Source organism: Psammomys obesus, unplaced genomic scaffold, assembly GCF_907164565.1.
Source record: "Psammomys obesus unplaced genomic scaffold, mPsaObe1.curated_primary_1811, whole genome shotgun sequence".
NCBI lineage: Eukaryota > Metazoa > Chordata > Mammalia > Rodentia > Muridae > Psammomys > Psammomys obesus.
In genome coordinates, this window is record NW_026596158.1 from 3,240,486 (window position 1) to 3,267,257 (window position 26,772).

At 50.2% G+C, this 26,772-nt stretch overlaps 1 protein-coding gene across 1 annotated transcript in view; it reads right to left on the bottom strand.

The window, feature by feature from the left end:
• Nucleotides 1–1,777: 1,777 nt before the first annotated feature.
• Wtip (WT1 interacting protein) overlaps nucleotides 1,778–26,772 on the bottom strand; it is a 25,835-nt gene continuing 840 nt past the window's right edge. The window contains exons 2-9 of the mRNA XM_055594701.1: nucleotides 26,412–26,771; nucleotides 19,401–19,502; nucleotides 15,186–15,253; nucleotides 14,984–15,046; nucleotides 14,721–14,851; nucleotides 13,718–13,769; nucleotides 13,007–13,075; nucleotides 1,778–2,470 (exon numbers count right to left, since the gene is read on the bottom strand). Coding sequence (XP_055450676.1) covers nucleotides 2,330–2,470; nucleotides 13,007–13,075; nucleotides 13,718–13,769; nucleotides 14,721–14,851; nucleotides 14,984–15,046; nucleotides 15,186–15,253; nucleotides 19,401–19,502; nucleotides 26,412–26,771 — 986 coding nt within the window. The 3' untranslated portion in view covers nucleotides 1,778–2,329. The remainder of the gene's footprint in view (nucleotides 2,471–13,006; nucleotides 13,076–13,717; nucleotides 13,770–14,720; nucleotides 14,852–14,983; nucleotides 15,047–15,185; nucleotides 15,254–19,400; nucleotides 19,503–26,411; nucleotide 26,772) is intronic.

Consider the following 26,772-nt stretch of genomic DNA (forward strand, 5'->3'; position numbering starts at 1 on the left):
GCGCGCACACACACACACACACAGCTACACATAATTTAAAATAATAATAAAAAATAACTTAAAAAAGAAACAAACTATAGTAACCTCCGCTACATAGCAGGTTTGAGGCCTCCCTGGGCTACGTGAGGCCATCTCATGAGATAACGGTAGATAGACAGACAGACAGACAGACAGACAGACAGATGATAGACAGATGATAGTAAGATAATAGACTGATGATAGGTGATAGATGACAGATTGATGAAAGATACAGATGACAGATAGATAGATGATTGACAGAGAGATGTAGGTGGATGGATGGACGGAAGGCAGAGAGAGAGACAGAAGGTTTTGCTGAGAAAGGAAACAAAAGAAAGTGTTTCCGTGGGCGGGGTCAGAGGCAGCCCCTGCTCACAGCCACGGTGAGGGCTCTAGTCAGAGGCCGGCCTCTAGCAAACCTCGGTTAAGTATGCCCCAATCAATGCTCATGCCTGTGATCTCAGCACTTGGAAAACTGAGCCAGGGGGACTGTGGGTTCAACTGCAGCCTGTGCTACATAGGGAGACACTGTCTCAACAAACTAACAAAGGAGATGCCCACTGGAGTTCTGAGCTGGCGGGATCACACTTACACCTGGCTTCAACGCCAACAAGACCTGACTGAGACCCACTCGGCTTAGGAATGTGGCCATTCTTCAGACCCATGTCCAAACTCCGGTAGAAAGCCCCTCTCCCCAGAGGCTGGAGAGACCGCTCAGAGGTTAACTGGCTGCTCTTCCAGAGGACCCGAGTTCAATTCCCAGCAACCACACGGTGGCTCACAACCACCTATAATGCCCTCTTCTGGCGTGCAGGTGTACATGCAGGCAGACCATTGTAGGAAAGAAGCAAGCCAGCCCAGGTAGGCCAGTTGGGCCAGCCGAGAAGGAAGATGGCTGGGAGTGCAAGCCCACTTCTCTCAGCACCACTGGGTGTGACACCACTGGAGTGAACTCTCTTATGAAGGTGCACTCAGCCTTGGGGAATCTGACGATGTGGCGGCGGCTGGGGACCACACGTGGGACAGCTGCCCACTAGCTTTTATTTAAACATCTTATGGGACTTAAAAAGACTGACTGTGAGTTGTGCTGAGACAGGGCTTCTCTGTGTAGCCCCGGCTGCCCCGGAACTCACCTTGTAGACCAGGCTGCCTCTGCCTCTGCCTCTGCGAGCTGAGATTATTATAGGCGTGTGCCACCACCGGCTGGCCCGCTTCTAGACTCCCAGAGTGAGACGGAGGTGACCCCCTGGGTTCCCTGGTAACGCTACACTAGTGCTCAGTCCTGTCAAATGATTCTGCAAACACTTACGTAGCGCACTGTTCCCGAGGCTCATGCGGGACGCTCAGGGGCAAAAGCAGAGCCAAACGAAAGCGCCACCACAAGAGAACTGGCAGTGCTCTCGCTGACAACAAAGGCTCCTTGCCAACAGACGGGACACGTGCCGAGTCTACCGGCCCAGGGCCGTGGCACAGTGCTCCAAACCCTCATCACTACTTCCCAGTGCCCAGGACCATTCTCTCTGCAAAGAAAATCTAATTCACACCCACCGTGTCTGAAGCTCATGAGATCCCTTCCCGTGAGACCCTGACACACAACGCCCACTGAAATCTGAAGCAGATTCGGCCAGACTTTAGGGGAATTTGTGCATAGATAGTTAGGGCCTCAAACATTCTTACCACCTCAACTCTGGCTACATGGTGCAGGAACTTGTGTCCACGGGTGAGCCTGACGTGACTAAGAAATAACCACCTTGGCCCACGCTTTTAGAAGAAAACTCTATTCTTTGAAAGAAAATGCAAACATCCTCCAGAAAGAAAGAAACTTAATTTAAGTCATTATATGCTTTCGTGGTGGGGTCTGATACAGCACGCACAGATGCTCCCGCCGGAAGTACAGGCAGCCCTCTCCCGAGCTCTCTCTCTTTCTGGCTCTGCCCAGGGTCTTCAGGGACTGAGGATGCTACAAAAGCACCAGAACCGGGATCCAGAGCAGCGGGGAAATGCTGCTGAAAACACCCACCAAGGCCAAATCGTGGTGTTCCCAGGTTGTCACTGCTCCCCGGCTCTGTGATCGCACACAAGCAAGGCGTGCCCACCGGCGCCAAGGCCCTCCAGGCCCTGCCTCTGAGGAAGGTGGCCTGGGGAGCGGCTGTCCTGGAATCCAGCAGGGAAGTGGCTTGAGTGAGGCACGGAAGGTGAATAAATAGAAATCGCTTCTTGGTCGCTGGGGTCCGGCCCCTGCGGAAGGAACAGCAGCTGGGTGGAGAGGGGAGAGGAGGGCACGGTCACCCCTCCCTCTGACGGCTGCTTCTCAGAGCTCAGTCACGTGCACAGCAGGCGAGGGGAGCGGGCCCTGCCCGAGGCGCCTCAGGTGGCAGCGGCGGCAGAGCAGGTGCCCCTCCAGGGGGTAGCAGCGGCGCCCCTCTTCGCCGCTCAGCTGCAGCCCACAGTCCTGCAGAAGAAAAACCACAACCCTGAACCACCGTGGGGGGGGGGGGGGCATCCTGTAATAGTTACAAGCCAATAGCCTGCTTCTAGGGGTTGCCTAGCAACCTGACATCATCACCAGCCGCCAGCGCAATTCGTGTCTGTCTCTCTCTGACTTTCTCGGTTTTTCTCCTTTCTGCAGTGCCCCTCCTCTGTCTGGTAATACATTTTTTTTCCTTATATTAAATACATTGTGGCGGGTTTCTTCTTTTTTTTTTTTTTTTTTTTAATTTTCTTTTTTGTATTTTATGTGCATTGGTCTTTTGACTGCATGTACGTGTGTGTGTGTGTGGGGGGGGGGTCAGATGCCCTGGACCAGGAGCTACAGACAGCTAGGAGCTGCCATGTGGCTGCTGGGAATTGAACTCAGGTCCTCTGGAAGAGAAGCTAGTGCACTTAATGACTGAGTCATCTCTCCAGCCCCGTGTTGGGTTTCTTAATGCTAACTTTGGCACCGTGAGACTCGGCCGGGCTCTCCTGGCAGCAACAAATTTCCTTCCGTGCCACCAACCGATAGGTGTGCCCAATTGAGTCAGTACGGTTTCCCCGCTGGGTGGTTCTTCTCTACCCCTTCTCTCTCTCTTGTACAGAAAACTTCTGGCACCAGGAGAAACCGTGCTTATGTGGGCATCCCCCACGGGGACCCTGGCAGAGATCTGCTCTGCCAGCTTGCGCCGTTTCTGTCCTTAGTTCCCCTTTACTCAGGGGATGCCCCGAGGCTGGCTGAACTAATTTACTTTTCTCTTCACCCATGGAACGGCATGTTCCCCTTCGGACTTCCAAGCTCTGCCCATTAGGCCGCTTTTTCAGGACCTCACGACACACCGCCCAGGCCACCGGGAGAACACTAAAATCTCTTTCTCTGTGCCTTTACTTTCCCTGCTCCACAGCCGTTTCACACTGCCTGGTTGCTCTCACGCGCACACCGTGCTTCAAGCATGCGGCAGCCGGAGCCGGCTTGGCTGCGTGGGTGGCTGCCCTGCCTGCCACACCAGCATGCTGCCTCGACGTAGCCGGCTTTCTGTAGATCACTTCTGGGTATGTGCGGACCACCTGTCTGTTTCTTTGGCTCCACTGGTCTGCTAACCCGGTTCTGCTTTCTACTTGGAGATTACTCCACATGGCCTGGCCACCGGACCGCTGGCTTGCTGCTCGCTAGCTGCTGCATGCCCCTCCTGCCGCTGGTGACAGGGACAGGGCTTCCCCGTGATGCCCTCCCCCCCACACCCGCAATGGACTCTGTTACAAACTCTGGCTGCATCCACAGGCCAAACATTGCCTTACCAAATTTTCAAAATCTTAAGACCAAGACAGATGGTTCCCGAGTATCTAAACTCTGCTCTTCCCAAGAGACTCTTATCTCTAAGACTCTACTTCCCAACTCTAAAGACTTTCCTCTTTGCTCTCAAAAAATAAAAATGAAAAAATACCTGAAGATTATCCTGTAAACTACAAGCCTGCCATGTGACTACAGCATCTGAAAATGGCCACGAGGCATGAAGCAACACTTAGAAAACTTCCTTGTCACAATTAACTCTCCATTCATTATTTCATCTCCGAAGGAAAGGGACAGGTCTCTTCTTAAATTTGTATGGATTTTTATAAAAATTCAAAGTTATACTTTTTATGATATACTGTATATTCCTGGTTTAAACTTTTTTTGTATGACAGTAAACTTTCAAGGTTGTAAAAGTCTATTCAGATTAACAAGCTAACTAAAATATATGTCTAACTAGTATGTCTTTGCTAATTTTTTTATTTATAAATAAATGCTGTTTCTTCTGCTGCCATTGCCTGTGCTCTGGGTTCAATTCCAGATTTCCTGGCCAATAGATCTGGTATAATAAATTCAAATGTAATTTTAAAGTTGTTTTATACTGGTCTACTGTATCACTGGCTCTAGAAACGGATTATTGTTCAGCCTTTCTCAGACCCAGGCATGTTTTTAAAATCCAGGGTCAACAGTTTAAAACTTTTGCTTAAATAATTTTAAACCATAAGACATAATTACAGAAATGCTTTTAAATTGGTTATATTCATTCTAGAGACATTCAACTGTTTACAATGTCAAAACTTAGTCATTAGGCACAGTCTATCTTCACTCTCAAAAAAGGTTAAAAATCACCACCTTAGAAATACATTTAGCCTTGTTTTCCGAATATGGTAATGTCATTAATTTACCAGTATAGCCTTAGACTTTTATAAACTAAATCATACAAAAAACTGTTCCGCTCTTTTTATGGACCACGTTTGGTTTTTAAGGCTCCAACTTAACAGGGAGCAGCAGCAACACTGATGGCCGCCACGTGGCCAGCTGCCAGGCTGACTCTGGTAAACAGAGCGGAGGCATGGAGTCACCCCATCCTGACTAAGGGCGGTCACATGACTGGCAGCAAAGTAACTAGAAACAAGCTTGTTTCTAGTTTGTCTAGAAAAACTAGACAAAAAGTTTGTCTATTTACATCTACTGGAAATAGGTGTGATCCTCAAGCACCTACAGGACATTATATAATTATGTCTTATGTTTACAAGGTGTAACCTGGAGCAGATAACTAAAGACAAACGGAGATCGCTTAACTCAAATATGTTAGCCTTCAAACCTGCCACAGACCTGATGAATATGGCATTTTAACATGCTTAAGCTTATCATGACAGATAGAGACCCCCAAATCCTGACAGTAACTCCTAAAGTCTCCAAGAAGATTGGGGACACAAAGACAGATGATTTCAATCCTGGACTGTGGTATGTTAACCACTGGGCAGACTGCTCCCAATGCCTTGCCTACTGCTGGGGCCAGCCTGAACTGTGGACAAACTGGACTCCCGGAGTTAGTGTCTCCAGTTGCTGAAAACGAGGTGAGGTCAGTCTCTCCCATGTTCTCCTTCCACAGAAAAAAAGCACAGGGGTTCGGTGCCTGAAGGCCAGGCTTGTCTCTGCTCCTGTTGCCAAGGAGACCTGGACAACTGTCTAGGTAGTGGACTATGGACTCTGTTATTTTGATTAATATATAGATTCATTTAGGTAACAATTTATCCTTCTCAGGTCTCTGATTATGTTGAAGCTAACAGTAGCGTCACAGCTAGAAAACAGGCAATTAGCTCCTTATCCCAAGGTGTTCCACTATGTTAGTTCATTAGTCAGTTCTTTAGCTGGTTAAAACTACCAACTACGAGATCTCTCGTTTAAAAGGCAAACAGGTTAGCCTTACTCACAGACCTCATGTTAAAGATGAACAGGCTCCAGATGCCTTCTCGGTCCTCCTCATGTGCAGGGGACCAGGCCTTCGGCCTCATTATCCTGGAGATACTACCACTAGGTCTAGACACAGCCTGCCTTTTTACCAGAATCAAAAAACGGGTCTCGGAGGTACCCTTCCACCATTCCTTTCCCTGAAGGACAGCTGCTCCAGCAGTCTCACCTGTGTCTCCTGGTAAATAATTGAGCACAAGATCTAAGGACACAGAAGCCTAAATGAGGATCTAAAAAAAAAAAAAATGTTTGAGGGTCTAAGATGGTTCAAGGGCTGGAGAGATGGCTCAGAGGTTAGGAGCACTGTCTGCTCCTCCAGAGGTCCTGAGTTCAATTCCCAGCAACCACATGGTGGCTCACGACCGTCTATAGTGAGATCTCATGCAGGCAGAACACCGTATACATGACAAATAAGTAAATCTTTTTAAAAAAGCTGTTGCAAGGTTTATAACTGAAAGGTACAAAAGAAAGCTTCTAAAGAAAGTAGTTGAAGGTTGAAGAGGGTGTTTGAAGGCCGGTAAATACAAGTTACAAAGGTAGGTCTAAAAGGTGTTTTAAGGTTGGTAAATACAAGTTCTGAAGGTTGGAGGGTCTAAAAAGATGATTTCAGGTATCCAAAAGAGATAAACAGATAAAAATGCTTCAGATTTCTTCCTGCTGCTATGCTACTGTTGTATTAAGACTGTTCAGAGATTTGACATTATTCACTAGAATTTATTAATCTAACTCTGAAAAACAACAACAAAAACAAAAACAACATTCCACTACGCGACCACCATCATAGTTCCAAGCTCAAGATTTTAGATTTCCTTTAGTTTGTGGCCGGAAGGACCTGCTGTTCGAGGTCGCAGTCCTCCTAGTCTAGACAGGGCTGCCTCTCCCCAGCAGGGCCCCCTGCTCTCCGCCTGACTTCATCTGGAGAGTGTCCTTAGACAGGGATGCCCCTAGCCACATTCCACATAGGACGACTTATTTAATTAAGCAAAAGCTACTCTCCCGTCCACAACAGCCCTCCCCTCTCTACCTCCCTTTGGAGCCTTCACTGGCCACAGAGAACAAAGACCCTGACTCCCGTTGGCCACGGAGAGCAAGAACCCTAGAAAGACCAAGGCTCTCAAAGGCAGTGAGAGGAACCCTCCCCCACTCCTGCAGCTGCAACAGTGCAAGGCCATCTCCACCTGCGGCACCTCCCCCCACAGCCAGCTTTATAATCTCAGGGTGCAGGACACAACTACCCACAGCTTAGAAACATAAAATACTTAATCAACAGGTGGGACTACAACAAGGGCCAAACCCCCTGCTCAATTAACAAACTGGAATTACGACCACCTGCTTGGCCAGGGGTAATTCCTCCAACGGACCTGAAGAGGCCTTTCCACTGGCCCTCCTAAAACAAACACGAACAGAGGCCCTGATCAGGGTTGAAAGCATGAACACTCTTTGATGCCACGGCAGATGCAATGATAATTTCCCAAGATTCCTGGAATCCAGCTTTGCCACTTCAAAAGGCATCTATCTACCCAGCTCCTAGGAATTGGGACACTGTCTCAGGTAAAACAAGGTCTAAAATGGATTAAGGTATAGGACTAAAAGGTCAAACGGGAAGACTCTGACTGTATGTGGCATATGTAGCCATGAATTTATGGGAAAGAGATCTACTACAATAACAGAAAACACAGATTAACATTCCTGCAACTTCAGAAACGATCCATAACATAAGATGTTCCTGATAAAGGTACTGAAAGATGTTATCAAAAACAGTCACAGACCATCCGGGCTGTCCATAGGCAGGACACAACAGATGTTAGCGCTCCGAATGTGTATGGTGCTGTCACCGCCCTACCACTAAAACGGTTTAACTAACAAACCTGTCTGGGTAAGGCAGTGGCTATTAACTAAGGAAAAGTTACAGCTATTCAAGAGCAGGTGGAGGCCGCTAGAAGAGCCCACCAACCTTTGAAATTCTGTATTTGTCATTAAAAAGAAATCTGGAAGATGGAGGATGCTAAAAGATCCGAGAGCCTGCAATAAAGTATTCAGCCTAGAGGTTCCTTACAACCTGGAGTCCCTTTAACTTCTTTGTTACCTACTATAGGTAGTGGGTAGGCGTGGCCTACTATACTGATTGATTTGAAAGATTGCTTTTAAACAGGAGAGAAAATGTTGCTTTCACTGCCCTCACATTTAACCATCAGCAACAGTCTGGAAGGCACCAGTGGTAGGCCTTGCCACACGATGTTAAACAGCCCCGCCTTCTGCTAATATTCTGTACAACAGCTGTTAGAAGTATTTGTAAAGTTTCCTCAGTCTATAATTTATCATCATATGGATGGTATCTTACTGGCTGCTTCTGATACCTTCGAAAAACTGTTTATTGAAGTAAAGAGAATTTTGCCTTGTTGGGAGTAACAAATTGCTCATGAAAAAAACACAAAGAGGAGATTCCAGTAATTATCTAGGATATAACATAGGCCTACAGAAAATCCAGCCACAAAAGATACAGGTAAGAGATGAGTTACAACCTCTTGATGATTTTCAAAAACTGCTGGGGAATATTAAGTGGACGTGGACCACACCGGGGCCAGCCACTCCAGAGCTAAGTAATTCATTTCAAACCGCATGAGCTGATTCGAACGTAAACAGTCCGAGAAAATTACCAGCCGAAGCTGAGAGAGGATTGGCTCTGCTAGAACTGAGATTACATGCGGACCACTCGGATCCCAAGATTGATTGCATTTTAGTTATTTTGCCTTCTACTATTCTCCCACAGGAATTCTTATGCAGAGAGGAGATACTATTTTAGAATGGATATTTAGCACAGAGTAAGAAATTTCAGAAAAACTTTCTGGACTGATTCTGAAAGAAATAAGATAGCTGGGTGGTGGTGCACACTTTTAATCCCAGCACTCGGGAGGCAGAGGCAGGTGGATCTCTGTGAGTTTGAGGTCAATCTGGTCTACAGAGTGAGTTCCAGGACAGGCAGGTCTACACAGAAAAGCCCTGTTTCAAAAACAAACAAACAAACAAACAAACAAACAAACAAAAACACACAGACACAGAAGGGGGGAAAAAGAGCTTGAAGTCATTTCTTTGGAGGAATTAACAAGCCCCCCCAAAGAGGCAACTTCAATTTAAAGAACTAGTTGGATTCTACCTCATATAGTAAGGAATACCAATTTCTAAAGCTCCGACCTTTTACACAGATGCCAATAAATGAGGGGTGGCGGGCTATAAGTCAGAGAATATAAGTAAAGTAATCTGAAGCCCATGTACTTCAGTAAAAAATCAGGACTATTAGAAGTTTCAAATTTTCATAAAAGGCATCACATAAATAGTGGAAATTTAAAGGGAATATTTCTGTAACCTGGTAACAAGACAAGTAAATTATGAAAAAACTGTCCGACTTGTTCTCTGTATAACCAAACTCCATTACCTGCCGGAAGGAACCCTAAAGGGACCCAAAGAAAGGAAATGTGGCAGATGGATGTGTTTCATTTTACAGAATTTGGAAAATTAAAGTATGTACATCATACAATTGATACCTACTCAGGATTCCAATGGACTTTTGCTTTTAGTTCTGAAAAGGTTGCTTCTGTAATTACAGGTTTATTAGAAACGATGGCCATCTTAGCAACACCTTCACAAATTAAAGCTGATAATGCTCTGGCATATGGATCCAGTAAAATAAAACATCTTTTAATTGTAATATAAAGCACGTTAAAGGCTTACTTTACGACCCTGCAGGTCAATTGTGGAGAGACCTAACCATACTTTAAAGGCAATGTTCATGAACAGAAGGGGGATCTGAGCTCCCTCAAAGATAGATTACATATTAACTTAAAGTATTTTAAATGTCAATGGAACAGGTAACACAGCTGCTGAAAAACAATGGATTTTAGAGAAGACTGCTGAATTAAAATCAGCCTATAGACTATGAGAAGATGTGTTAACCTTAGCATGGCAGTCAGGAAATGTGCTGCACTGGGGAAGAGGTTATGAAAGCTATGGATTCCTTCACAGTTCATAAAGATTAGACTGACCATGAGAGACCTCCTGAAATCTTGGCTGCAGACTTGGAAGAAGAGATCCAGAAGAGATCCAAAACAGGCAATTCAAATGCTGATCCTCCAGTGCAGGAACAGCTTGGAAGGCCAGCTACTCAGCCAATCAATGTTATTGGCTACTGGGTCCTCATGACTTATGACTGCATGCCATCCTTTCATGTGGCACAGATGGGGACTTAGAACACCCAGCTACAGTTTGGTTATGCACTTCAAACTGATGTAAAGACTGACAGATGCCTTCCACCTGCTCCTGCACAGGGCAGAGAATCGTCATTCGCTGATCTGTGCACACTGCACATTCCAAATGTGTGTTACTATGGAGATGTCCTTATGTCACCTTTAAAAGTTGTGTTTTCAGAGCAAAGAGACAACAGCAATGAAGTTAGAGCAGCCTTGACAAGATTCACTCTTCTTTATCTGTTCCAGCCACCTGCCAGGTCCTGATGTTTCCTCAAAACTTGCACCCAGGACAGTTTCACAGTGGCTAGCCCCAGGTGGTCCAGCCTGATGGCCAGCCTCAGCTAGGCCCACACCTCCTGGACAGCTAATGAAGCAGCCAGCTCTCCCAGGACTCAGCCAATATCACAATTTTCTTAGGGTCCCCAAAAGATGCTGTCGCCTTAGACAGCAGGAGGCAATGTAAACAACCTCAATCCCGAGAGGTGGGGTGGGGAGTTACTGGCTGTTCAGTGGGTCACGGACGTTGGCTGTCATTTGGGGGAGGATCGGTTACAAGTTATTAATGGTCTTTGTCAGGGAGGAAACAAAGGAACGGGGGTTAAATTCAGGGTTCCCCCTTTGCTATATCTTTCTCTCCTATCTAGTGTTAGGGGGAAAACGGGGAAAAGGGAAGGAAAAGTGGGTAAATTAAAAAAAAAAAAAAAAAAAAAAGAAGGGTATCGTCTCTCCTTGATAGGAAAAAGGGTGAATTATCATATCTCCTTTTAGAATAAGAAAGCAACGAGTCTCAAATATTTTAGATTGGTATGGACTTCTGTGTAACGGAAATTTAAGGTTATACTTGCTACAACATACTGTATATGTACGTTTATATGTGTATATGCAATTCATTTAAAAGCCACTATTTTAAACTGTTTAGGGTAATTAAGAAATGCAATTTAAAGCTGGAGAGATGGCTCAGAGGTTAAGAGCACTGGCTGCTCTTCCAAAGGTCCTGAGTTCAATCCCCAGCACCCACATGGTGGCTCACAACCATCTGTAGCGAGATCTGGTGCCCTCTTCTGGCCTGCAGGCAGACACGCAGGCAGAACCCTGTATGAATAGTAAACTTAAAAAGAAAGAAAAAAGGAAAAGAAATGCAATTTATTGGTCAGCCACCTGTAAATAATCAAACTTGTAGTCATGTTAGGTACTAGTTTAGATAATTGAAGAAATAAGCTTTGTTTAGCCTCCTATATCTTGTTTTCAAAGTTAAGCAGATAATAAATAGCCAAAAACAAGCAACGTTTGTCTATCTGCACTACTGTCAACAGACAGGTGGTCTTCAAATACTTCAGAAATCTGTAGACTATGGAATGTAAGATGTTTTGCCGATGAAAGGCTTTTTGTGACAGAGCGACATATCAGTACCTGGCAGCACCCCTATTCTCCTCCTCTGAAGATGATGATGGGCGCAGAAGAACCTCGCCTGGAGCTTGCTTCAAATATGGCAAAAGCTGTAAGCTGCCCTTTGACCCCAACTGCATACAGCACGACACTGTGCTTAGACAGGGCAGGACAGTCCTTCAAAATCCCCAACTCACAGGAAGGTCTGTCAGATCTCCTGGGCATGGCGGCCGAAGACGGATGCCCACTGACACTGAGAAGCCTTGGGTGACTGTCCAGGTGGTCACTCAGTCTCTGTCATCTTTATATACTTGGAAGCTACTTGCTCTGCACTTCCTGTTTACTCAGGTAAAATTTATCCTTCTCAGGACTCTCACAAGATTGAAGACTAGAGAGTAATAGTTTTACAGTTTTCCTTGTTACTGGTTTCAAAAAAGAAAGCACACAAAAAAGGTGTAACATTCATCAAGGTTCAAAGACATAAAAGCTTAGGTGGCTAAGGATGTAAAGAAGTATTTTAGGGTCTAAAAAGGTAAGTTTCAAGGTTGGTAAATGCAAGTTATGAAGGTGAGAGGATTTAAAAGCTTAATAATAAGAAAATAATTTAAGACATATAAAAGGAATAAAGTGTTTCAGATAGACACTAGAATATTTTCTCCAAAGTTGCCGAATGCAGATGGACTATAATTCTTACCCCAACAGTTCTCATAATTGTTCTTACTGTATATGGTTTACTGTTGTTAGAGAGAAAGCCATTTCTTGAACTAAAACGCGGAGATGACAGGGTGACCCACAAACATTGTATTTTCCGGCTATGCAAGAGTGTGTTCTTAATTGTTCTTTGAGGCCAGAATGCCTAGCTGGCAGGATGCAAAAGTCACCCGCCTTAGGCACACCCTGGAAACCCAGGCCTCAGGAGGCTACGGCAGTTAAGAGCTCAGGTTCTAGGGCTGGTCGCCTTTTATCCCAGCACTCGAGAGGCAGGGGCAGGTAGATCTCTGAGTTTGAGGCCAGCCTGACCTACATATCCAGTTCCAGGACAGCCAGGGCTATACAGTAAAACCCTGTCTTATAAAACTAGAGTGTAAGTTCTGGGTGAACCTGAGCTACAGAACCAAGTTCGGAGCCGGCTTGGGCTATGTGAAATCCCTGTCTCACAGACAACAAAAAGCACAGTGGAATCTTGCTAAACTTCTCTCTCTTCAGCCTTCAGGGCCTCTATCCCCAGCCTCTGGCAGTTTCACCAGCAGCACAAAATCATGTATGCACTTATGCACAAATGTACACACGCACGCTCTCTTCTACATAAGCACACTTTTTACTGCCTCAAGATGCCCTCATTGCCTGCATGGCTAACTCTCATTCACTGTTCAACTCTTGGGCTGGTGCTATCTCCTCCAGGAAACCTTCCCTGATTTTCCAAGGTTCTGACAACTCCCGCCAACAGCACACATCACCTTACGTGGACACTGCCAAGTCTAAATTCCCATCTGTTCTACTACCTCTAACACCCCACCTAGTGAAAATCTGACCATCTGAAAGAGAAGTGGGCACAGCGGAGCAGGTGCCCGTGGGAAAGGAAAGGCTGGCCGGGGAGGGTGTCGGTGAGGCCGGGGCTTACCTCACAGTGGTAACACTCCACGTGGTAGTCTCTGTCCATGGACACCACACGGATGGTTGTCTCACAGCCCTGGAGGGAGAGGCAGGGTTCACACACGTTCTTCCTGGACTTGGAGCACTATGACCTGTCTACAACAGGCCACACTGGGTAGACAGACCTGGGCACATGGACACTGCACTTGAGCAGGTACCCAAGAATCAATGTGCATGCGCCCTGGGCGTCACCCCCAACGGCAGCCACACAGGTGCACTTGACAGTAAGAAAATGATACGGTGGCTGGCTCACACACACTACTTGCACCTCTCCAAAGCCGAAACTTTGGAACAAAGTGGAACTCCCACTACCAGCCCTGTTTCTCCAAGGCTGACTTGGAGATACACAGCTCATGCAGAAAGACCCAAAATTAAGAGCTGGAGTGAGTTCAGCTCTGCAGTGAGTGCTCCTCTGCTCCTCAGGTCCGAGGAGCACTCACTGCAGAGCTGAACCAGCCCAGTGAGCAGCCCTTCCCCTCCTCCAGAAAATGGAGCGGAGCGCTGCAACGAGACAAGCCAGGAACAGGCCATGGCTTCCTTGGAATTCACCCAGGATCCACCCATCCCACCCAGCGCATGAGCCCGAGGGAGGCAAAGCATGGCCACCCTGGCCCAGGATCTGAGGCAGAGCAGGCAGGACTGGACGGGCACCTGCTGCTTCCCGGGGAAGTGTTCCTACCTGTGCAGGGAGGATGGGGCGGGCACAGGAGGCACATTTTGGTGCAAACACCCTGGAAGAATAAAGCGGACGTGAGTGAGCAGAGGCAGATCTACTCCCGAGGCTCCATGGCGGCCTGGCCCGAGTGTGGACACTGGCTGTGCAGCTTCTGCCTTCTTGGAGCTAACAGCGGATGCACTTCCTCTTCCAGGGTGGCTTCAGTCTCTCTCCACACCTCTCCTGTGTAACCTCTGGCCCCTCAGAGCCGGACTGAAGCCATCCCTGGGGGAGACCCCTGTTCCACCCTGAGTACCAAGGACAATGCTGGCATCACTCTCCAAACTCAGCAGCAGCACAGGCCCAGAGCTCCCAAGCGGGAGCCTAGAGCCACAGCACAGACTGGCTGCCCACGCGAGGCCAGGGCCCTTCTCTTGGGAGCAAGCTGGTAAGCTCACCAGGAAGAAGAGGGGTACGGAGACAAAGGCCGGGAGCGAAGGCAGGAGGGGACTGACGGCCAGACTACCCAGGAGAAGGATCAGAAAACACAACCTGCCCCACCCTGCCCTTATGGCTTCAAGGCAACCCCTCCCCTAGGCTCATGTCTGGAACACTTGCTCTCCAGGAGGTGGCGCTGTTGGGGAGGCTGTGGAGCCCTCTGGAGGTGGGCTTGGCTAGTGAAGGTGGGTCACTAGGGGAAGTAACTTAATGGTTCCAGCTCTCTCCAGGTTCCTTCCTAATGTCCCTTCTTTCCATGTAAGGCACCCCATCTTCCTGCTCCTGTCCCCAACTCCATGCTGTCAACACCAGGCCTTGCCCATCATGAAACTGTGTGCCAAAATAAACCTCTCCTTACACCGTTCTGTGGAGGATTCAGTCACCAAAGTGGGAAAAGTCACTAATACACCTGCCCCAAGTGCTGAGAAAACACAGAGAGGCCGGAAAGGAGACAAGCAAGACCCAGAGAGGCAGAGGCAGGCAGGAAACAGAGAGCGGTGGGCCACACAGCTCGGGCACGGACACTCACGTGTGATAGTCTCTGACGCAGTAGATGTTGTTCTCCACGTCCACGGTGAAGGGAACCCCGTCCAGACACTCGTTGCACACGGAGCAGCGGAAGCAGCCCGGGTGATAGGACTTGCCAAGGGCCTGCAGGATCTGAGAGGAACTACAAGGTCAGTGCGGGCGGGACGCTCAGCGGCGCCCCCAAGAGGCGATGGCTCAGGGCCCTGCCACTGGTCTAGAAAAAGGAAGGGGCAGGGCACTCCGGGAGACTGGGGAGGTTCTCACCATCTCCATGATGAGGTGTCCACACACGCTACACTTGTCAGCTGTTTGCTGGAACCCGGAGTACTGAGAGGGGACACAGGATCCAGAACGTCACGTGACAAAGGGGCACGCACTGTCGCTGGCCTCAGGTCGGCATGTGAGTCCGAAGGAGGGTCCCTCCCTGCTCCCCCCCAGCTCGGCCAGCGACACCGGGGAGACTCACCAGGAAGTCCTCCTGGCAGAACACTTTCTCGCCCACGTTATAGAAGGCCTTCCCTCGGAGTCGTCTCCCTGCAAGGGGAAGGGTGACATGCTGGAGCCAGGGACAAAGCCCGGCCTGGGTCTCAGCTCTCACCCCAACCAATGCGAGAGTGAGCTATGAACATCTCCAAACACCCCTTTAGTGCTACACTGCTGCTATAAGCACTTCAAGCCAGAATGGTGGCTCCCACCTCTAACCCAACATCCCATAGGTGAAGGCAGGACCCCAGCATTGGAGGATAACCTAGCCTACAGGCTAAGACCCACCTTGAAAACCAAATAATAAAGCTGAGTGTGGTGGCACATGCCTGTGATCTCAGCACTTGGGATACGGAGGCAGGAGGAACCTGAAGCTCAAGGTTACACTTGGCTACAAAGCCTGGGCTATAATGCACCCTCTCTAAAACAAAAACAAGTATTCAGAAGACACTAGAACAGTCAACATAACTGTAATCAGAGCAAAGGCAGGAAGGTCCCCTCTCCACTCCTCTATCTTTCTACTGCCTCAGCTGGCATTACCATCCCTTAGGAGGTGCCAGGAGCTGCTGGCAACAAGAAGAAACTACGGCCTGGTGAGGGTGCTTATGAAAATACACAGCTGCATCAGGCACATCGCTGAGATATTAAGTAGTTTTTCTCTTAAACAGCTTTGTGGCCCACACTGTAATTTCAGATCAAGAGGCAGAGGCAGCAGGAGTTTAAGGCCAGCTTGAAAGCTACAGAAACACCCTTCCCCAAAATACTCCAGAGCTGGGGGCACACGGGAGCATGGCTCAGTGGTAGAGCCCCTGCCTAGAATTCCCCAGTGAGGGGCTGGGGTGTGGCTCAGTGGTAGAGCCCTTGCCTAGAATCCCCCAGTGAGGGGCTGGGGTGTGGCTCAGCCTGGTCTACAAAGTAAGGACAGAACAGCCAAGCCTACACAGAGAAACCCTGTCTTGGGGGGAGGGGGGGAAATGCTTGCAGAGCAAACTCCTCAGGAAACAGAGTGCATCTCCTCTGGGAAAGTCTTGCTGCCCAGCATTACAAAGATGGGATGTGCCTTTGGTACAGGGTCGGGGAGATTTGCTGACAGCCTATCGTAAAATATTGGAGTTCCTCAAGCTGTGCATGGTGGGGCTTGCTGGAGTTCCTGGTTTTCCACAGGCTGAGGCAGGAGGTTTGCTTGAACCAAAAAGCATGTGCATTCTGTCATCGGGTTAACTGCCAGCGTGCTGCAGGGTAAAATTCTGGACTCTTCCCAGCTTGCAACAGCTGTGTTCATTTTCAAATGCTACCTATCTCGGCATCTTTTATTTTCTGCAGAAATCAGTAAAATCAAAACAAAACAAAAAAGTGAGAGGAAGGGCTGGGGAGGTGGCTCAGTCTGTGAAGTACTTGCACGCACGGTGCAGACCGGAGTTCAACCTCCAGGACCCACATAAGAAGCCAAGTATGGCGGCACATCCTTGCCAGCCCAGCGCCGAGGAGGCAGACACAAGGAGTACTAGCAGCTTGCTGGCCAGCCACACCAGCGTAACTGCTATACCTCAGGGCCCAGTGAGAGACCCTGCCTCGAAAAAACAAACAAGCGGACAAACAAAACCAGTTCCTGAGAAGCAACCCCTGGGGCTGCCCTGTGGGCACACGCAACTCTGAGATAAAGTTGTTGTCAGTCCAAAATGAGTGCTGAGTGCTCAGACCTGCAACCCCATCACACAAAAGCTGATGAACTGGGATTAATCAAAATTTAACTTTTTTTTCCCCCTTGCAGAAACTAAATTCACTGCCCAGCACCCACAGGATGGCTCACAGTCCCTCCAAGCTCCAGAGGATCTGAAACCTCTGGCCTCCTTGGGCACCAGCACTCAAATAATTCCCAATTTTATATAGGTATATATATACCTATATATATATGTGATGTCTCAGCAACAAAGATGCTTGCTGCATGCCCCACAACCTGAGTTTGATCCCTGAAACAACATGGGGTAGGAGAGAACTGGCCCCTGCAAGTTTTGTCCCATCTGCACACACACAAATACATAATAAAAATGTAAGTGATTTTTTAAAAAAGAAGATGCACTAATGGCCAAAAAGCAAACAAAATGCTGCTCCCTGGGAAATACACAGTAAACCCACAAGGAGATTCTACCCGGCAGAACGGGTACTTAGGAAGGCGCGGGTGCCAATTATAGGCAAATGTGCAGACATGCGATATTAAGTTTCTAAGGGGACTGTTACCGGACCAGCTCCTTGAGAAGACAATTGGCAGCCTCTTATAAAGAGAAACATGCTCACACCCTATGACCCCCACTCCAGGCGATTTACTCAAGAGAAATGAAAACATGCGCTACGAGAGCGTTCTCAGCAGTCCGGGGCCTGTCGGGGATTACCAGAGAGACAAGCTGTGGGCTGTGCACACGACGGGCCACTGTTTGGAGTCAGGAATACACTGACATGTGCAGCACAGATTAAAGGGAATTCACCACCACGAGAGCAGCTGCCCTAAGGATAGAGCCGATCTAAGGGCTGAGGGCCTTCCTGCCTCAGCCCACTGTTGTCTCAGTGTTGTTGTAGCCTCCTCAGGTTACAGCTGAAGAAGGCAAAATACGGGAGATTTCTAGAAAAATGCTGTGTGTGTGTGTGCATGTGCTTGTGAAAGCCAGGTTAACACTGGATGTCTTCCTTGACAGCTCTCCATCTTGTTCTTTGAGGCAGAGCCTCTCCCTGAACCTGGAGCTCACGGATTTGGCAGATGATCCGGCCAGCCAGACCCTGGGAGCCTCCTGTCTCCTCCTCCTCCCAGCACCGGGACCCCATTTACCACACTCCGCTTGTTTTACACAGACGTTGGGGCTCAAATCAGGTTCTCATCCTTGTGCAGTATTTACTGACTGCACCATCTCCTACCCTGCCTCTCCCCACTTTTATTTTAAAGAAAATCTCAAAAACAGGAAAAACAAAAAAGCATAGGGAAAAAAAGGATCTAACCACAGTGCACTTGGTCCTCTGTGGAAGAAGATGGGTGTGGATTAATGACTCAGCCAAATAAAGGAAAGCAGGATGTGAAGCCTAAGACAGTCTTCGCATCACAGTAAATAGGTTTGTCCAAACTGGCACCTGGAGAAACGGTAGTGCATCCTGGGTGCAGAGGAATCTGGTTGTTTCTTTTTGGGAAAGGGTTTCCCTGTCACCTAGGCTGGCCTTGAACTCCCTGCTTCTGCCTCAGCCTCCCCAGGGCAGTGTTACAGGCAGGAGCCGCTGTCTTCTGTCTTCACGCTCTCTGGAAGGTAGCCTCTCTTTGACTCAGTGCTATACATTATACTGTGTACTGGCTGGTTCTGTGTCACTTGACACACGCTAGTCATTAGAGAGGAAGGAGCCTCGGCTGAGGAGATGTTGCCATGAGATCCAGCTGTAAGGCAATTTCTGAAATAGTGATTGATGGGGGAGGGCCCAGCCCACTGTGTGAGGTGCCATCCCTGTGGTTGTGGTCCTGGTTCTGTTAGAAAACTGAGCAAGCCAGTAGGCAGCACCCTCCATGGCCTCTGCATCAGCCCCTACCTCCAGGTTCCTGCCCTGTTTGAGTTCCTGCCCTGGCTTCCTTCAATGATGAACAATAAGGGAATGTAATCCAAATAAACCCTTTCCTCCTCAACTTGCTTTTTGGTGATGGTGTTTAATTGCAGCAACAGATACCCTATCTAAGACATACGTACACACGTACACGTACACGCACACACACACACACACACACACACACACACACACACACACGCACCATGCAGGGGCTGGAGCTGACTCAGTTAAGAGCATTTGCCGTTCTTACAGAGGACTCCCCTTCAGTTCAAACACCCGCACGGTGACCTGCCGCCAGAACCCCGGTCCTGGGGACCCCACAGGCACACACGTGTGCACACTCACGTACTCAAGCCAAACATTCATACCCATAAAGGAAAAGAAACAATCCCGAAAAACAAAAGTTTACATGTGCAGATGGGCGCAACCCCTCTCACCAACACGCCCCATCCCTCCCAGGGGAGCAGCACCCTGTGTGGACGGAAGCTCTGTGGACAACCACGTGCGCAGAAAGAATGTGTGCCCCGGAGCAGCCTCCCTCCGCCCCCGGGCTGAGCGTCCCCTGCCTGAGACCGGGTGCGAGCGAGTGAGTGGCAGGGGCAGCGGGATGGGCGTCACCTACCGCAGGAGTCACAGGTGAAGCAGTCGGTGTGATACAGGCCCCCCATCGCCTGGCACGCCTGCCTCGCTCCGTAGATGCCAAGCCCACACTTGATACAAATGCCTGTGCGGGAGAAGCAGAACAGATGCTGGTACTCTGCACGGTGTCCTGGCCAGGCCGCTCAGGGCACCTGCCTGACCCTCAAGCTGACCCCCCAAGGCCAGCGCCCCCAGGGCCCTAACAGTCGGGCGGGCGGGGCGAGCGAAGGTGTGAGGTCCCCCCCCCCCCCCGCGCAGACTCCTGTTTTAAGCACCCGCTGGGGAGACAGGCCACCAGCACAGGACTTGAAGGCTGCAGTTCAACTCTGCCCTCGGTGTAAACATGGGGCTTTCTAATCCGCTGAGTGAGTCCGGGCCCCGATGCACCCGCCATTGCCAACTGGGCAGCCCCAGCCGGCATGGCCGCCTTGCTGTGACAGACAGTACAAAGCCATGAGCTGGAATCACCTCCTCCCTGAAGTGGTTTCAGCCCGGCAGTTGGTCATGGTAACTAGAAAGGCCGTGTCCACAGGCAGCACGCAGGGCCAGCCACGGCTGCCTGAGCATTCGAAGAGCTTCACAGAGCACAGGCGGAAGTCGGCCATAACCATCACCCCTAAACCTAGAAACAGCACGCCACCGCCCTCCGCCTCAGACTGACAGCCTTCCTGCTGCCTCCGAAGCCCACAGAGGTTCACTCAAAGGTGCCACTGCCCTCGTCAGGAACCCCTTCCCCATCTGCCCACGATTCACATACTCCCTAGTCCATTCCACAGACAGCGACAGCCTGCTGCCTGCCCACCCACCCCACATCTTAAATGTAGCGAAAGCGCGGTGCAGGAAGATCCCCAGCCCCAAGGACCGAGCGTTCCGCACAACGGGGGACACACAATGTCCCATAAGCAGGGTAGCTGTCAGATGATGCACAGCTGTGCACCCCCAGTACTCAGGAGACCAAGGCAAAAGGACAGCTCAGACTTCCACGCCAGCCTGGGCTACGGAGCAAGCTGGAGGCTGGCTGAGGGTCTGCGCAGAGACCATCTCAAACAACCGTCACCAAAAGACAACGGTAATGATGACAAAGATGAAATGGTAATGTCAGATGACGCAAACACTACGGAGAAAAGCAAGGCTCCTGAGAATAAATCAGCCGGGTGCGGTGGCGCGCACCTGTGATCCCAGCACTCGGGGAGACAGAGGCAGGCGGATCTCTGTGAGTTCGAGGTCAGCCTGGTCCTGAGTCCAGGACAGCCAAGGCTACACAGAGAAACACTGTCTTGAACCCTCAACTAAACACAAACACACACGAATAAATCATGGGACTGGAGCGGTAGCTCAGTGTTTAAAAGTACTGGCTTGTCTTTCAGAGGACCTGGGTTCAATTCCCAGCACCCACTTGGTTCACAACCATTCGTAACTCCAGTTTTACTCGGTCCAATGCTCTCTTCTGGCCTACCGCACGTACAAGCACACAACACACAGCAATAAAAGTAGAAACAAAATTTTCACAAAGGATCTTAAAAATAATAATAACTCGATGGCAGCCGGACATGGTGGATTTCATGCCTGTGATCCTTGCACTTGGAAGGCAGGCCAGCTACATAATGAGCTGGAGGCCAGCATGGCCTATACAAGACCTTGTCTCAAAAACAAAGCAGAGGGGAATCTAAAGGACCAGGTACGCTGAGGCATGCCTCTCATTCAGGCACAGCCTGGGTTCCACAGAAAGCTCCAGAACAGCCTCAGAGCGAGATCTGACTAGGGCTTCGGCATAGTGGCAGAGCGTGTGCCTGGCACGTGTGGGCCCTTTCCTGCCCACACATCTGGAGGCATGGGAGTTTTACACGGATGGTGGGAGAAGGTCCACAATAGTCTTTACATCTTGAACTGGAAGGGCAGTGCTGTCTATGCAGAGATCTGGGAATACTGTGTGGAACTTGGCGACCACCGCAGCAGGCCAGATGGGGGCAGAAGAACAGAAGACCTGGTCCCAAGCCAAGTGCACTTTTAGCCCAGGCCTCCAAGAGACTCACGAGGCTGCACGATCTGGTTACTTGGCGTCTCTGTGGCTGTCTGAGTGAGAATAGCCCTGGAAGCTCATGTTTGAATACTTGGTCACCAATTAGTGAAACTACTTGGGAAGGACCAGGAGGTGTGGCCTTGTTGGAGAAGGTGTGTCACTGGGGTGAGGGGGAGGTTTCAAAAGACTCTGGTCCTTTCCAATATGTTCTGCCTCCTGCTTTCAAGTCAAAATGTGAGTTCTCGGCCAGGTGTGAGGCAGAGGGGAAGTTAAGCTAACCTCGGTGAATTCAAGACCAGCCTGATCTACATGGTGAGTTCCAGGACAGCCAGGGCTTGTTGAGGAACCCTGTCTCTCTCTCTCTCTCTCTCTCTCTCTCTCACACACACACACACACACACACAAAAGGGGAGGCCCGTCTGCTTCTGTGGCCTTTGCCCCACCAGACTGTAACCCTCTGCTTTGATGGTGTGGCTCCTGAGGAATGAACACACCTCAGGCTTGGTAGAAAATAACTTAACACACTGAGCCATCTCACCACCCTCTTTATGCCACCCCAGCTGGCGTCCACATCCTGGCTCAAGCGCTCTCAACCTGCCTGGCAAGCACCAGGTCTAACGGCTATGCGCCAGCACACCTGGTCTGTTCCTCAGCCTGACTTCACTCCTTCCCATCAGTCCTGATTCAGAGCATGCCACCCAGGCCCCAACATGACTTCTCCTCCTAGAGGAGAGGGGATACTTCCTTCCCATCATCTTGCTCCCCCACCAGCTATGAGAATCAGATCTTCCCATTTACTTGACTGAATTACCAATCAACACTGGAAGATGGGGGTGGAGTGGAGGGGCTGGGAGACCAAGCTTGGGGGCCCATGACTATAACCACACTTGGGAGGAGGCTGGCCCTTCCCTGTGACTTGGAGGACAGCCTGGCCTATGCTGTGAGTTCCAGATCAGCCGACGCAGTGACAGTAAGGTGCTTTGTCAGAACAAGGATCTGGAGAGAAAGCTCAGCGGGTAAGAGCATTGGCTGACCGGCTGCTCTTGAAGAGGACGGGCTAGGATTTGACTCCTAGCACCCACATGGATACTCAGAGCCATGTGTAACTCCAGTTCCAGGGGATCTGACACCCTCTTCTAACCTCTGTGGGTGCCAGGCACAGGCATGGTACACATATATACATGCAGGCAAAACACTCATACATTTAAGTAAAAACCTTTAAAAACCAGCAAAGAATAAAAGGGGAAATAAAAGGTGTGTAAGAGGGGAAGCTTCTGTGTTGCATTAATTTCTGTGCATACTTGATTTTTCTCGAAGCACGGACCCAGACTGCTTTAATAAAAACACTTGAGGATGGCCGGGTGTGGGGTAGATGCCTGCAATCTCAGTGATCAGAAAGCTGAGCGGGACGGAGAGTTCTACACCGGCCTGAATTACAGTACAAGATTCTGCCTCAAGAAGAGGGGACCACAGGGCACGAGACAGCTCAGAAATTAGGCGGAGAGGGGAAACGAGCAAAAACTGAGGTGGGAGTGGGCAGTGGCAGTGTCCACCTTTAACCCCAGCCCCCAGGAGGCAGAGGCAAGTGGATCTCTGTTTGTTCGAGGCCAGCCCGGTCTACAGAATGAGGTTCAGGACAGCCAGGCCACACAGAGAAAGCCTATCTCAACAAAACAAAACAAACAAACAAACAACATAAACACGAAGGACTGAAATGGGAAGGAGGGAAGATGAAAAGGCAGAGGGTCTTTGTGGCTATAAACACTCAGGAATTTGTTGGTGCCTTTTTAAAGCACATTGAGCACACGCGAATGTACATGTGTGGTCAGGGGACAACTTCCAGGGCTCTCCTTCAACCATGTGGATCCTGGGGATCAAAACTGGGGGCACTGAGCCATCCGACCAGCACGCCACCCTCTTCCTGTGCCTGTGTGAGAAAGACCCTTCTGCAGATTTACAGTAATGGAAAGCTCAAGTTGGAGGTAGAGGTTAGAGGTCAGACGGCAGGAGAGCGAGGCTGGCCGAGGACCGAAAGCACAGAGGGAGGAACAAGAGGCCAGTCCACAAAGACTGCCCTTGAGCCCGCCCCTCCACAGCCTGAGAGAAGCGGGAAGCAGCACGGGCGTCAGCAGACCAGAAGGCGGAGGGAACAGAAAAGCCAATGGAGGCTGAGGGTAACCCAGGGCCCTGCAGGCCACTGAGGTCAAAGACCTAAACTTATCCCAGGGCCAGTGAAATGGCTGAGAGGGACTTGCAGCTAAGGCTGACACCTGCATGGTGGAGGGAGAGAACCACAAGTTGGTTCTTGTGACCTCCACTCGCCCACCTACACGCGCACATATACACACACATACAATTTTGAAATGTTTTAATAAAAAAAAAAAAAAATCCATCCTGCTCTTGGTGGCTTTCTCCAAGCTCCTAACAGCCAGGCAGAACAGCAAAGCTGGGGTCACTTCAGCGATTCAGAGTGGGGGGGTCCTGTGAAGACTCAAACAGGAGTCAGTCGGAACCAAAGGCTGCTGAAGGAAGCAAAAACAGGGTGGCCCTAGAACCTTAGCAGGAGGAGCGGCTCCAGGGTCCTGAGGCAGACAGCCTCCGTTAGGCAGAACTGGGAAGACACGAAGAAATGGCACCAGGGCCGGCTGAAGCAGAGACTAGCGAGAGGGGACCTCGAGATGGCATCACAGACAAGGTTTTCGGAAGTCAGACTTCCTTCTGTAAGAGCTATTTATTCAGGTCAAAAAAATCTGAATCTTTTTAAACTGCAAGCTGGGATGTCATGTGCACATAATCCCAGCGTTTGGGAGGCTGAAACAGGAAGCGCACAAGGCCGGTCTGGGCTAAGGCTCTGGCCTTTAAATCAAAAAGCAAACAAGCTGGAGAGATGGCTCAGTAGTTAACAGCACTGGCTGCTCTTCCAGAGGAGCCGGGTTCAAGTCCCAACACCCACATGGCAGCTCACAACCATCTGTGACTCCAGTTCCAGAAGATCTGACGCTCTCACACACAATATGTAATAAAAATTAATTTTAAAAAATTAAAAAGCAAGCAAGCAAACACGGAATCAACACATCTGTGTTTTTGGTTTTGCTGCCTGATGTCATTCTGCAGCACAGGATATAACTGCCAACTGCACCTGGAAATGGCCATTTTTGTAGCTTAGAAACGTCAATTGTCATCAGATACACAGTGCAAGCAAACTGCCCGTATTTTTAAGAACCAGAAAAAAGGTCTATTTTTGGTTTGGGGGTTCTAGAATTTAAGCCAGGTATGGTGGCTCAGACCTGTAATCCCTGCATTTAGGAAGGAAGGGGGAAGGGAGGAGAGAGGAAGGAAGGAAGACTGAGGAAGGAGATGGTTAGCTGCAGTCAGGCTGGAGGACAGCATGAGACCCTAGCCAAAGAAACTGCGCTGGGATACGGTTCAGCTGACAGAGCGCTTCTGAGCACGGAGCCCCAGGTTCCGCACTCAGCACCCCACAATCTGGCTGGGAGAGTACACACCTGTAGTCCCAGCACTTGGGGTGAAGCAAGAGGCAAAGGCTATCCTTGGCTAAAGAGCACATTCTTCCAGCAGCCTGCACTAGATGAGACTTTATTCAGAGAGGCCGGCTCAGCCTCCTGTGGGGCAAAAAGGGCTGAAGCTGAGCTCTTGCTGCTCTTTGGAAAGAAGCCTCAGCTCCCGCCGTCTCTGGCCATCAGTCTTTACTGCCCTGTTACCTACAGAGAGTAATACACAGACTGACATGGGGGCCGACAGACAGACAAGGCCAGCCTCTAAGTGTGCGGGGGCCAGGTGATCAGATGCTGGAAGAGCCAGGACAGGTCAGAAGATGCCCCAGTTAGGCTCCTGGCAGGAGGCCATGGTTTCTCCCCCACCTCCTACTCCCAGCCCATTAACAGCAGCCAGCAGCTCTGCTAAACCAGAGTCCCCATCCTGTCTCCTCACAGGCCAACCCTTTATGCCACACATTGGCCAGCCTGGGCTACAACCTTCTCATACCCTCACTTCCCCCCCACCCCCCAAGTGCACCCACCTGACCCGCTAAGGGACAGCCTCTCCTCCCCCCAAGAGCTACTTCAAAGCAACCTGGAGCTGCTAGTTCTACCGAATTTGAGAAAACTGGAGATCAGCTGGCCCTCTCCTGGCTTGCTAGCCACGAACACCGCCAAGCCAGGAGCCTCACTCCCTCTACCCTGACTCACCTGAAGTACTGTGCCACAGGAAGCCACCAGAGACTCAGGGGCCTTGCTAAAGCACGTGCTTTCTTCAGCAGAGCTGCTCTCCTACTCCCTTTCTTTGGCATTTGAGGGTATAAAGTCCATTTTCTCTTGCCACTTTTTGAAACGAGGCCTGGCTACCTAGTCTTGACTGGCTTGGAACTGCATGCAGACCAGGCCGGCTTTAACTATCCCACTGTCCCTGCTTCCCCGGTGCGGGGACTACAGACCTGTACCAACCATGCCAAGCTGAGCAGGTTCAGGGCTACCCATGACAGCCCAAGTCTCTGTCCCTAGCTAAGCCTGACACAGTTGGAAGGGGAGTGAGACCCGTTCTGCTCTTGATCAGCATTGCCAGGGTGAGCGGGAGCGGTGCTAAGGATGAGCAAGAATGTCCAGCAAAAGGGGCTGGAGGATGGGTTTGCAGTTAAGAAAGCTTGTCCTTCCCAACACCGGTACCGGGTCACAAACGAGGGACCTGCCACTTTCTGCTAACCTCCCAGGGTACTTTACATACACAAACCTTTTGCCATGTTTCTAATCCCAGCACTCGAGGGGCAGAGGCAGGAAGCTCTCTGTCAGTTCCAGCCAAAGCCACACAGTAAAAACTCGTCTCTAAGAAACTTTTTTAAGTGTCCAGAAAATAGCTTACTCTGTCAACAAACTCGATTCTGTCCCTCACCTCCGCACCGGGAGAACAGACCCTACCAGAGCCCCGCGCATCCCGGACGCCCCCGGCCCGCGCGCTCACCGAAATAGTCTCGCGCCGTGCGCGCCTCGAGCGCGCGCTCCAGCTCCCGCGTGAGCGCCTCCAGCCGCCGCTCGGCCGCGCTCGGGCCGCCCTCCCGACCCGGGGGCAGCGGCAGCGACGGCAACGGGAACGGGAACGGGGCAGGCTCCGGGGAGCGGGCGGGCGCGGGGCCGCCGCCGGGCGGCAGCAGGTCTGCGTAGGCGCCCGCCGAGCCGCGGGAGCCCAGGCTGGACACGCTGGAGCGCGCGCTGCCCCCCGACGGCGGCCCGGGGCCGGGGCCGTGGCGCTGGTCGTAGCCCAGGCTGATGCCGCTGGAGCGCGCGCTGCCGCCGTCCGAGCCCGCCAGGCTGGCGCGCGGGCC